Genomic DNA, 12,528 nt, shown 5'->3' on the forward strand with positions numbered 1-12,528 from the left:
AACTTTATCATCTTGAGGTGCCGACTAACTGTGTCCCTTTGATTTATTTTATTTTCTAAAGTCTTTCTTATCTTGAAAAAACATCCCTACTGGAAGCGTTTTCAGAGAGAACAGTTCTACAGTTTTTACAGAGCAACATGAAACTTAGAGAGTATATTTGTTATTTAATGCAGCAGTAACTCAGCGGCAGTGAGGGGAGTGGTTTCAGCGGATCAGAAGAACAGTCTGGCCTCTTCTATGTTGTGGTTATTTAAGAATTTTGAGAAGCAGACAAACTTTGGGTGAAACCCCACGAGCGCGCTCCCGCGGCCGGTGGACCGTTCTGCCCCGCGGTCACTTTTTCTCGTTACACCGCGGCTCCTTGAGAATGGAGCGCGGAGCGTGTGCGTGCGGGGAGGACGGCTGCCGGCCGGAGGAAGTGGCGCCTCGTCCTCTTTGCGTGAGGAGCCTTGCGGTGTTTTTCCTGCGTGCGGAACCGTGGAGCCTCGTCCGCGTGAAGCCCCCGCGCGTGCGTCTGCTCCCCGGGCGAAGTAGTTTGCGCGCACAGAAGCGGAGGGAGAAGTGTGCCGAGGTGAGTCCGCACATCCTGCGCGCGCCCCGGGACGTGCACGGTGGTGCTGGAAGTGCACGTGGACCCCTCTCAGTGCTCCGGAGTTTGTGCAGCTGTGCGCGTTCATGTCGCGAGTGAGCAGATCTGGGTTCTGCTGCGATTCTCCCGAAACGGGGATCAGCAGAGGCTTTCAGCAGTTCACCCAGTCCGGGTGCAGGGGGCGCTGTGGCGCTCAGGCGTTCAGGTGCGTTCAGGTGTGTTCAGGTGTGTTCAGGTGCGTTCAGGTGTGTTCGGGTGGTGTTCTGTCTCAGAAAACCGATGAGTCCAGGGAAAACCCCAGGTCTGCCCCGCTGCACCCACATGGAGCTACACCCTCACCTGGAGCACTGTCGGGAAAGGCGGAGGACACTCCAGTAGTTGATCAGTTAGGCTGTAGTTTGGGGGCGTTGGAGTTAGACACACACACACACACACACACACACACACACACACACACACACACATCCGTCCTGGGTGGAGCGGCAGGTCTTGTTTGGACTGTGGCGGTTGGTGCTCAGAGGCCTTCCACTACGTTCAGGTTGTACTGAGCCGCTTTAAATTCCTTAATGTGTGTGTGTGTGTGTGTGTGTGTGTGTGTGTTAAAGCCACTAAGCCCTCTAACTCCATGCAGAGAGCCGCTCCGGGCTGACTGAGCTCCTCGGAGCGCCGGGGTCATGAGCTGCTGACCCCTCCGGAGGATTTGCTGGGATTTTAAGACCAAGGTAACGATCCGGGGTTGTGATTCTAGTGTGTGTTGTTGCCGAGTGTGTGGGGGTATTGATCTGGATGGCGACGGGTCGGGGAGTCAATACGGAGACTTCAACGTTCACTCACTGTTTTTTACCCACAATGCCTTCTGTTGGTGTTGTTGTACACAGAACTGAAGCTTTATCCAGAAACTGTCTTGGTTGTTTTTCAGTAGGGCTGAGCAACGGATGGCCTTTCTATCTACTCTGCTGCCTTTTTTTGTTTCACGAAACAGAACTCTTGCTTTGGAAAATTGAGTTTTCAGTGAAAAAAGTAAAAAAACTCAGGATTTAGTTTGGAGCCAGAGTCACAGCCTGATTTGGAAGCAGTTTCTGGTGCTTGGTGAGTCTGACTCCAGCTTGTTGCCACCAGCTTTGATTTTGCTTTCAGAATCTTCCCTCCAGTTACCTCATTTTATTAGAATTACTCTCCACCTGTGCACATAGTCCATCATGCATTGCCACGTCTGAGAGTACCGCCAAAACAAGGAAAAGCAGAGGTTATTGATCAGAGTGGGACCGGAGGGGGGGTCGTGACGGAGTTTCCTCTGAACACGGAAACATCTGCGCTGTGCCTTCACGTCTCGGTTTGAGTTGGCAGAGCAGCGTCGGACACACAGCGCTGCTGGAGCAGGGCGCGCCGGATTGATCCTGTATTCTGGCTTCTCTGGCCGGTGGTGGGTTCATGAGCGGACTTCAGGCTGCGTTGGTGGCGACCTTTAACCCCTGTGGCGTCTCAGGGTTCAGCTGAGGCCGGGCCGCTCGGCGCTCAGCGACGCCTCGGTCAGGACGGCTGGAAGAGGAAGCAGAGACCAGCAGGAAGTGCTGCGCTGACTGGACGGTCGGCTCGTGGAGTGGCCGGTTTAACGCCGTCTCAGTGCTGCAGTCTGACCTCTGACCTCTGCAGGTCCTTCAGGCCTCGTTTCAGCTCCACATGAACACCATACCTGCTCCTCAGTGGGAGTAGACGTCGCTACAGCCGTACCTCAGTTCACTGGAGCGAGGGTTCTCCACTCAGACCACCAGCTGCTCGGCGCTGCCGCCCCATGGCTGCCAGTGGTACTGCAACACCTGGTCTGTCTCCGAGAGCAGACGGCGAGGAGGCCGTTTCCTGTCCGCTGAACGCGGGACTGGAGGTGAATTTCCCGGCTCCGTCTGAGTTCGGCCTCTTGGTCGTCTGACTCATGAAGCTCCTCCGCCCTCCTAAATGTTCTTAGCTTGGCTGACTGACTTCAGTCTCTCCGTTGAACGTTTGGATTCTGATCTCAGTGAGCGATTCCATTCTTTCTGCCATAGGATAAAAGTGAGCGCCGCTGCTGGGTGAACCTTCGCTGTTGCCGTGTTGTGAAGGGGGTTATGAGAGAAGCCCGCCAGCGCAGAACGCCGTGGCGGGTCAGCCTCGTCGCACAGGAAGCTGTGGTGCAGAGTGCGACCGTGTTTCTAAATGAATCAGATCCTGTGAAAGATGCTCGGCTGCAGCAGCCATCAACAGGAAGCAGAACCTGAGCAGAGGCGCCGTCAGGAGGGCCTCCCGTCTGCAGACTGCTTCCAGCCGTCCGCGGGACGCAGGTACGTGGTCTGGTGGCGTTTTCTCACCGTCAGGAAGAACAGGCTCCTCAGGGTCTGTCTGTCTCTAGTGAGGATGTGAAATGAGCTCAGGACGGTCTTCACCGGTTTAAGAAGGAAAAGGAACTGAAACTGGTTGATTTTAGGCTTCATGGAAGAATAAGACAGGATGAATTCTAAACCGCCGTGTGAGCGTCTTGTGAAGGCTCGGCGCGTCTGTCAACCCTCTCTCCATTCTGGATGCCGGCAGCTGCGTCTAAAGTTCAGCTTCAACCACATGTTGCTGCGTTGGGTGTGTCTCACACACACACACACACTTCCACTCTCGATGTGTGAGAAGTGTCAGCCTCGCTTTACTTTCACACCTCAGAAAGCAAGTCTTTCATTTCTGTCTCTGTCTTTGAGGGAAAACAAGCGGCGGCCTCGGCGTCCGTCTCCTGAGTTGAAGCGTCTCTGCTGCTCTGGAGGACGAAATATCAGAGTATCAGTGGATGTTCGTCGTCCAGAGCCGACTGTCCTGCGGGGGTCGGCGCTGTAGAGGTCAGCTCGCTCAGCCTCGGCCTCTCAGGGCGAGACGTCGACCCAGAGTGAAGCTGAGCCTTCATCAGTCCCTTCACCCTGATCCTGGTGGTCCGGACCCCCCTTCAGAAAAACATCGCTGAGTCCAGGAAGGACGTAGAAATCCTCAGGAGTGTCCCTGACCTCTGACCTCTGACCTCTGCAGGGACCCGTCCACGTACGTCACTGCTGTGGTCTGTCTTCTTGATCCAGTCGATGAAGGCTTTGATCCAGATGTAATGAATTCTCTGAGCAGCAGAAGCAGAGGCTGAAACGGTGTTTTTCGGTTTTATTGTTGTGAAACTGAAACTGGATCAGTTTGGATTTTTTTCTCACTTGACATTTCAGTTCTCTTCTTGTCCTTCTGACTTATTTTTTTTTGTCTTGTTTTTGCTAGCTGGATACCTGCAGTCGTTCTTTAGACTTTACTTTGTGCTTGTGGTTTTTTGCTGGTTGAGGAAACAGGGTCGTGTAAAACACCCGCTGCTGTCGCCGTTCCGTCTCGGTCTGCAGTGTGGGGGAGCTAAACCGCGGTTGTAACCAGGACGGCAGCTGGTCATCGGTGCCGTCAGCTCCAGTCGTCCACTGAGAGCCGGTCTTCGCTGGCGTTCCCCTGGTCGGGTCCGCAGTGGGATGCAGGAGCCGCCTGCTGCCCGTTACAGGGACCGAAACGTCCCCAGTCCCAGCTGGCTCTGGGTAAAGACACCGTCCATCACTGCTGGACCAAGAGGGACACGTTCTCATTCATAATGGTGAGAAATTCATAGACCTAGCCTCAAACGTCGGTGCGCTTTGAGAGGAAACCCTCACTAGCAGTAGTGAACCTTGTAAAGTCCCCAGGCTCCGAGTCAGATTTCTGATGTTCATGCTGTAAGGCGAGAGTGGCGGTCAGGGCGCAGTACAGGAGTCATGCCACGCTCTATTCTTAGAAATGAGAAGCAGTGTCTGTGGAAAAGAGCCAGCACGCCGTATTAATCCAGGTGAGGAGGGCTTAGCGCTGGAAAGACATGATTCATGCCAAGCTGGTGGAAAACTGCTCCCTTCGCCCGTGGTTTGGTTCAGACTCGCCGCTCGGTTCAAGCAGCTGAAGGAAGCGTTGAGTGACGCAGTCTGGATTTCACCAGATCCTGGAGGATCTGAAGCATTACTGAGGCCATGCTGTGTCCTAACTATCCAGGACTATTTCTTCCAGGATTTATGAGTTCTGGAGAACTCGGAGTCAGAATGCTGGCCGAGCGCCGTCTGCGGACGCCACCGGGGTGTTCCGGGGTGTTCCGTGGAGTTCCCTGCTCATTTTGCACCGCTTCTTCCCACAGCAGTCGGGGGGCATGATGGGGTCGTTCCGCCGCCCCAGGCCTCGCTTCATGAGTTCTCCGGTTCTGTCCGACCTGGCGCGGTTCCACGCCAGCACGCCCGGCCTGCAGATCTCCAACGCCACCGTGTGGAACAGGTCAGCTTCCGCTAGCTTAACGAGCACTTTGGAGCGTTCTCCTTTCCTGCATCGCACTCACACACTGCTTCACCATGGCCTCTGGATTATGAGAGAACCCCATAGTCGGAAAGGCACAGAAAGAACATGCAAACTGCACAGAGATGTGCACCAGAGGTTTCTTGCGGTGAAAGTGTTCATGAGGCAACACTCGTTCTCACGGTCTGATCTGCGTTCTCAGCTTTAGCACACGGTACAGCAGCGTCTGACACGTCCAGACCAGGCCAGGAAACTCAGACTGCAGTCTGGAACGCTCTGGAAGCCCAGGTCCAGCTGTGGTCCAGTACTGGGGCCAAAGCGCTTCACTTGGTGTGGGTTGATGCTTTGATTCCAGTGTTTTCTGAACAGAGGTAAATTAAAAGTGTTAAAACTATGTGGAAGTATTCTCTTTAGAAAGGTTTAATCTTCGCCAAGACTGAATGTTTTCAATCAAAACATCCAAACTTTTAATATGAACTGATCGTTTTTACGTGAAGGTTAATAAATCTTTCCACAGATGTACTGTTTAAGAAAACACTCGTCTCGCTCCCAACAAGTGCCCGGCACGTCACTGAATGAAAAACTAAACCAGGCACAGGCGTCACGTCAACGTCAAAGACTTCAGCATCAGATACTTATCATCATATTATCATAGAATTCTTCCAGATTTATCACAACATCACAAAACTCAGCATTGCAGTGTGTTTGACTAACACGGTACTCTTCTCCCACGCGTAAAGTTTTTGTTGAAACGAATCGTTCATCTTGTTGGACAGTTGGATCCTCTTTGGTTGAAAATCTTGCCCGGCCCGCCGCCGGCAGCGTGTTTCCAGGGTGCTGGAGGCGTGCCGGGCCGGCGGCTGTTTCCTGCTCTCCGCAGCGCCCGGCAGGATGTTTAGGAGGAAGCAGAGATGGCAGCAGGGTCACATCCTCTGCTCCCGCTGAGTCACTCACTTCACAATAAAATGCCAGTGGTCGCAGGAAAAAAGCAACAAGAAGCTTTTTCTGCTTGGAGTCAGTGAAGCAGGGGTGAGCGCTCTTTAAAACCACTTCAACTCAAGGTTCAGAATTCTAAATAGAGGTATAAAAGAAGATATAAAGACCCAACCCTCATCTCAGTCAAAGAGAACGCCTGTAGCTGCCACACCACCGGAAGTGTTTCTCCTGCTGTTGGATCCCAACGACTTTTCACAGTAAATCTGTGGATGTGACCTTCTCTGACCTCAGATGAATGAATGAATGAATGAATGAATGAATGAATGAAGTAACTTTGGATGACTGGAAGAGTCCTGTGGTTTGTAAAACATGAGCTGATTGATTTCAGACTGACAGACATGTTATCAGATCATGGTCCCTGTACACAGTCCCTTTGTAAGCCTGATGGCACTCCAGCAGATCCGGAGTCAGCCGGCAGCGTTCTGCTCGCAGTGGAGTGTGTGTTCCTCATATCCGACAGTGAAGCATCGGAGAGAGGAAGGAAGGAAGCTCGGAGCTGTCGGGGTTCTCCGGCTGTCCAGCAGCTTCATTAGAAAATGTTCCAGAACCCACCATATTCTGATGAAGGTCATGATCCCCTGGAGGATGGTCCGAGCTGACCGGAGCTTGTTGTTTCTCTCAGGGTCCAGTCGGCTGTGATCAGGGTCTTCCAGGGAAAAGCTCTGCAGAACAACGAGCTCTACAGCCTCAACGAGAGCATCAGGTGACCCCTCCTCTGCCTCCTGACGTAACGGACCAGCAGCACAGAGTCACGTTCATTCACGTTTAAAAGCCGCAACTCGGCTGTAAAACGGTTAAAAGGACGAGCTGAGAGTTTCCGGTTCAGTTACATGACGCGGTGAGACGAGCCGGCTGATGGTCCAGACTGTCTCTTCCTGTGTACAGGTGGCTTCTGAAGACCGAGATGGGCTCCTTCATCAGCGACTACTTCCAGGTAGGCCTGCTGCACGGCTCTGAAGGAGAACCTCAGAGTCCCGGGCCTCAGTCAAGAACCTGCAGCTGTTCAAGTGTCTTTCAGAACCAGAACCTGTTCTGAACTGAGCCCACCTGTCATGAAACCTATCCTGTACCACAGAAAGGCCCAGCTGGGGCCTGAACCTGGACCTTCTGGGGGTCTGCTGTGCTCCAGCAGTGAATCCTGGTCAGACCCTGAACCAGGAGAAAGATCCTTTGTGTTTCACTTCCTGAAGAAACACAACAAGCTAACAAATCATCTCCAGGACTTCCTGCTGAGGCTGGATGTGGGATCATGCCACAAAGCATCATGGGATTGACCTGCTGACTGAATGGGGTGTAGTGAATGAACCAGTCTGATCTCCTCCAGTCAGACTGACAGAAATAAGGGTTCAGACCCAAACCCCAGGATAGCATTCGGTTTGAGTTCAGTGTGAAGCTGCTGTAAGGACTGACGCTCATTTTCACCTGATTTCAGCATAAATGAGACTTTCAGCTGTTTTTGTCGTGTGAATCGTATTTGATGTGTTGTCTGCTGTGTTGCTGTTGCAGAACCAGCTGCTGACTCGAGGCCTTTCTGGAGTCTTGGACCAGATTCTCCTCCACAGCAGAGATGATGGTCAGTGTTTATAGGTTCACACTTTCAACCAGGAAACAAAACGTGGAGGAACCGGTCTGATAAAACTGATCCAGACCAGATTAATGCTGAAACTTTAATCCAGATTATGTTTCAGTCTCTGTAGGACAAGGTTCTGATCAATAGGACCAATGAGATCTAACAGAACAGAGACCAGTCCTTTATCTGAGGCCATGAGAAGATCATTAGTGACTTAGACCAGAGCTGTCTCTGGTCTGTGATGAGCTCTAGAACCTGGTCTCTGGTCTGTGATGAGCTCTAGAACCTGGTCTCTGGTCTGTGATGAGCTCTAGAACCTGGTCTCTGGTCCATGATGAGCTCTAGAACCTGGTCTCTGGTCCATGATGAGCTCTAGAACCTGGTCTCTGGTCTGTGATGAGCTCTAGAACCTGGTCTCTGGTCTGTGATGAGCTCTAGAACCTGGTCTCTGGTCCATGATGAGCTCTAGAACCTGGTTTCTGGTCTCTGGAACCTGACTGAAAAGATTCTAATAGGTTGTCATTATATAAATGGTCTCAAAGCTTACTTCAACAACTTCGAGGACTTTAGAAATGGAGGGAAGGTTGGGTATTGGCCTGGAACTAGTCCGGCGGTACAGAACCTGCTACTGAAGAAGAATTAGCGTCCTTCCTTCTTGCTGTTGGATCATCTGGAGATTTCTTTGCTCCGTCAGGTGAGGAGCAGCTGGTCGTCCTCACCGACGCCTGGAACCGGTTCTTCACAGAGACCCTCCCCACCCTGCAGGCCATCTTCTACCCGGTCCAGGTCCGCAGCTGTGTTATTCCCAGACCTTAATCTGTCCTGAGAAGGTTCATGTAGACACACCGGCTATCGGAGCGGGATCAGCGGAGTCAGGGCGGCCAGTCAGACGCTGCTCAACCTTCCACAGCTTTTGTGAAAGTTCATATTGACATTTATGTTTGTTGTTGAAGTGAAATAAAAGAAAAACACAGCTTGAACATGTAAGAGGCCAAAATTAGTCAGAATCGTTTTCCTTTCATATCGAGAATTCCTTCATGTTTGAACCCTTCAGAGTGGAGAGGCTGTTGACACTCTGCGTGTGTGTGTGTGTGTTTCCTCCAGGGTCAGGAGCTCACTGTGAGGCAGATGTCTCTGCTGGCCTTCAGAAACCTGGTGCTGCTGCGGCTCCCCCTGCAGGCCGCTGTGGGCGCCGCGGCCCCGCCGCCTCCGGCCTTCCTGCAGATGCTGCTGGTGTTGCAGGTAAAGCCGATCCTGGAGACGAGCAGGCGTCGGTGAGCCTCGGCATCTGCTGCTCACGCTGCACTTCTTCTCTGCTGCTGTTTGTTACTATTTACTGAAACAAGCCAGAACTTTGAATTTCCTTTTGCAGCTGAAACACAGTGAAAAGCCGTTCTTTCTGCCTTGTTTCATTAAATATTAAGATGTTCCTGAATGCTTCTTTAAAAAAAAGTAGTTACTTGCTAGTTGTTCAAAGTAGAAATTTAAAGGTTCCTTGTTTAAAGTAGCTTTTATTAAAGAGAGTGTCAAACACATGGCCCGTGGGCCGAAAATGGCCATTCTCAGTAATCTGATTTGTGATTAATTTGTAGCTGCAGGCTTTCTGATTTCCGTGCTGTTCTCAGCCACAGTGCCTCAGAAGTCGTCTGCAAAACGCTGTTTTCAGCTTCTTTTCCTCGAGTCTGGTGCTTCTGGCCTGCTGGTCCAAGTTTTGACTTCGCTGCTGAAATAATGAAGTTAAATTTGAACACACAGAACGGCTTTGTCATTTCTGACCCAAAATCTTGATTAGAAACAGGAATATGAAGAGGATGAAACCAGCTCCTACTTCATTCAGAGTCAGATTCGGAGATGAATGGAGCGTCTGTCAGAGATTTAAAAAATAAAAGCTGTAAAGAAACAAATGGTCAAGCTCCGTCTGGCTGCCAGGGGTGAGGTGACGCCCGGGTTCAGCCCGGGCCTTTCACTTTGACCCAGGTGACCTATAGCTACACCTGTCTTTCAGAATAAAAGCCTCTCACTGGCATGTGTTCAACTTCTGCATCTCAACTTAAACTTTGCACCCCTTATGAAAAGGGCTGAGTTTCATAGGTCACATAGGTCAAGACCCTGAGAGTCACTTTTCTGCCCCATGTTTTATAATAGTAGTTTAAATATTGCTTTTCCTCAATGGTTCTCTCGCTCTGTCAAATGGAGGATTCCTGTGGCTGCAGCAGCTTTCTGCTGTCACACGCTGACATCTAGTGGTGTCAGATGGTATGTCAAGGAATATTTTGATACATATTATTCAGTCCTGTGACTTCAGTTAAAAATCCAACTATGCAACAAATGTGGCGCTCTCGTAATTGTGTGATGTTCTGGAGACGCGGGGATCTGAAGTTCTGTCAGCCTCTGGGACCGGAGTGTCTTGTTGTCCTGAGTGTCTTGTTGTCCCCGGCAGGGGGTCCATGAGTCCGGGGGTCCCAGTCCGGAGTACCTCCAGCTGGAGCGTCTGCTGGAAGCCGTCGTGTCTCCGTATCTGAGCAACGTGATTCACAGCAGGAACGACGTGCTGTCAGGTGAGGATGATGAGGCAGACTCTTCCTCCTTCATGAAGCTGAGGACGAGGACCCGGCGCCCTCAGAGACCAATCAGACGCTTTCATACGGTCTGGAGCCTGAAGGTTTATTCAGCTTCACCTCAGGAGCCGGTGGGCGGGGCTTAAGACTCTCCCTGTTTGCAGCAGGCTCGTGTCATCGGCCGGAGGTCAAGGTCACGCAGCACCGCGGCTCCTCGGACCCCTGGGACTCCGGCTCTCTGTCCCCGCTGGTGGAGAAGGAGGGCGAGGCGTACCTGGAGAAGGCCGGCGGCGTGCGGCGCCACACGGTGGCCAACCCCCACTCCGACGTGCGCCTCCTGCTGGCGTCCAGCATGATGCATGCTGGGAGGGGCGGGGCTTCAGGGCCCCCCAGAGACAGTGGACACCAGAGAACAGAGACGAGCGAGGAGACACCAGGAGACGGAGCGCAGACGGGGGGGACGTCTGGGAGGGACGGGGACTGAACTCAGCTGGACCGTCTCTCTCCTCCTCAGCGCTGTTTTAAGATCCCAACTGTACAAATAAAGATTATTAATGAAACCAGATCCTGCAGGCCACCTGTGTGAGTCTGAACACCTGCAGTCTGCATGTTCTTCCTCACACCCTCCAGGAGTGGAGCCTCGTTTTCCTCCTCATCCCCACTCACTACTGGTACGACGCTGAAAGCACACAGACCGTAACATCTGGAACATCTGCAGCAGTGTATTCATCCCAAAACGCAACGTCATGGCATTCAGTACAGACAGCTATCAGCCATTACATTATGACCACCGACGACACTGTCTTCTGAATAATGCTCCTGCTGGGGGGTCTACAGGAGGCTCTTTGTTCCTAAACTTAAAGGAATACTTCACCCAAAAAACGATTTCTTCTTGTAAAGGTCTTCCTTTACACATTCGGAACTCATCCTTTGAAAAGTGTTCGCTACAGACCCTGAGCGAATCCACGTTGGCGGTCCCGGTATCCTTGCCAAGAGCTACTAGCCACAGTTTTAGCCTTTCAGGGACCTGGACAGGTAACTTGTGGAAAGTCACAGAACGGGATCTCCCCAGGCACCTGCGCTTCATTTGATTGAAGGACCCAGGATAGGCACACATTGAACCATGTTTTTGATTTGATTAATGATTTATCAAGTTTTTCTACCTTGGGAAACGCTAACCTCCTCCTCGTCAGGCTCACAGCAGAGTGTAAACAGCTGAACTTCTTCTTCTACGCATGCAATTTAGCACAGTACTCCCTGAAAGCGCCAAGCGTCTGTCTTGGTCTGCCGCGGCTTCCGTAGTTCAGGGTGCGCGTGCAGACGTGCACTGCAGAAGTACGATATAGCACTGTTTACTCTCGAAAAATGTACTAAATGACCTCGTTTCGAATTAATTATGGACGTTACCTGCTCAGGACTCTTGGATTACAGCGGACGAGCAGTATGAAGGAAAATAGGCACGTTTTGTGGACTTTATGGACCTTTTTCTTTCGGGCTCTATTGGTCCCTGTTATATGGAAGCTTGTTGACAACAAAAATCCCCCCAGATCTCCAGCTGCATTTCAGACATCAAAAAAGTGCCCCAGAGTTTTGCTCAGCATGAGGGTGAGTAGAAAATGAGGCCAAATCGTTTTTTGGGTGAAGTATTCCTTTAAAGATAAATGTCAGACTAAATGTATGAAACAGAAAAAATACTATTTTCTTCCCATTTTGACCCTTTCATTTGTTGCGGCGTCACTTTTCCAGCAGCAGTCTCGGACTATCAGTGTGTGAGGATTAGAAAATAAAAGCCTAAAATCAGACTAATAAAAAACAGGAAGCTGTACGGAGGAGAGGAGTTGGTCTGGATCGGGTTCCAGTAAGACCCACTCTCTTCCTCCTCCTCCTCCTCCTCCTCCTCCAGGCAGACATGTGGGGGTGGGGTGGGGGGTGGTTTAGTCTTCATGTCTAACGGAGTGTCTTGTTCAGATCTAGATGAAGCCTAAAAGAGTCTAAAACCCAGCAGGGTTTTCCCTCCAGACGCCGGAGCTCGTGGTCATGTGACGTCCAGACGCTGCTACCACGGTTCTCCAGAGAACCAGTTCCTCTCAGCTCCTCCCGCTAACTGGACCTTCACCCCGGGGAGGGGGGCTCAGGTTCCGGTCTTCAGGTTGGCCAGCCAGCAGGGCATCTCTCCACATCTGGAACATCCAGAGACACCAAGATCAGAGAACATCTGGAACATGACACTCAGCTGACACCGTGTGTGTGTGTGTGTGTGTGTGTGTGTGTGTGTGTGTGTGTGTGTGTGTGTGTGTGTGTGTGTGTGTGTGTGTGTGTGTGTGTGTGTGTGTGTGTGTGTGTGTGTACCTCTCGCTCAGGGGGGGCTGGCTGGTCAGGAGGCTGAGCTGCTGCTCCAGACAACACACTCTGAAGGCCAGATAGCAGGACAACAGGACCAGGAGGAGAACCCTGGAGAACCACCGCACACGCACACG

The 12,528-nt window shown here is 51.7% G+C and overlaps 2 protein-coding genes across 11 annotated transcripts in view; one reads left to right on the top strand and one right to left on the bottom strand.

The window, feature by feature from the left end:
• The first annotated feature begins 270 nt into the window (after positions 1–270).
• On the top strand, positions 271–10,568 carry LOC115391974 (proline-rich protein 5-like). Of its 10 annotated transcripts, none has more exons than XM_030096415.1 (10): positions 2,345–2,471; positions 2,632–2,904; positions 4,776–4,909; positions 6,546–6,626; positions 6,809–6,857; positions 7,430–7,496; positions 8,188–8,279; positions 8,598–8,735; positions 9,934–10,051; positions 10,216–10,564. In XM_030096415.1, exons 3-10 carry the CDS (start codon positions 4,788–4,790, stop codon positions 10,533–10,535), a joined length of 987 nt encoding a protein of 328 aa, XP_029952275.1. In that variant the 5' UTR covers positions 2,345–2,471; positions 2,632–2,904; positions 4,776–4,787; the 3' UTR covers positions 10,536–10,564. The 10 variants fall into 10 exon arrangements, with proteins under 10 accessions (XP_029952272.1, XP_029952270.1, XP_029952271.1 ...); XM_030096417.1 differs by having other exon boundaries at positions 4,779–4,909; XM_030096413.1 differs by lacking the exons at positions 2,345–2,471; positions 2,632–2,904 and adding exons at positions 3,317–3,637; positions 3,925–4,211.
• A 1,614-nt stretch (positions 10,569–12,182) lies between these two features.
• gramd2ab (GRAM domain containing 2Ab) overlaps positions 12,183–12,528 on the bottom strand; it is a 9,752-nt gene continuing 9,406 nt past the window's right edge. Inside the window, exons 10-11 of the mRNA XM_030095765.1 lie at positions 12,401–12,502; positions 12,183–12,231 (exon numbers count right to left, since the gene is read on the bottom strand). Of these exons, the coding sequence (XP_029951625.1) occupies positions 12,183–12,231; positions 12,401–12,502 (151 nt within the window). The remainder of the gene's footprint in view (positions 12,232–12,400; positions 12,503–12,528) is intronic.

Source organism: Salarias fasciatus, chromosome 7 (assembly GCF_902148845.1).
Source record: "Salarias fasciatus chromosome 7, fSalaFa1.1, whole genome shotgun sequence".
Lineage (NCBI taxonomy): Eukaryota > Metazoa > Chordata > Actinopteri > Blenniiformes > Blenniidae > Salarias > Salarias fasciatus.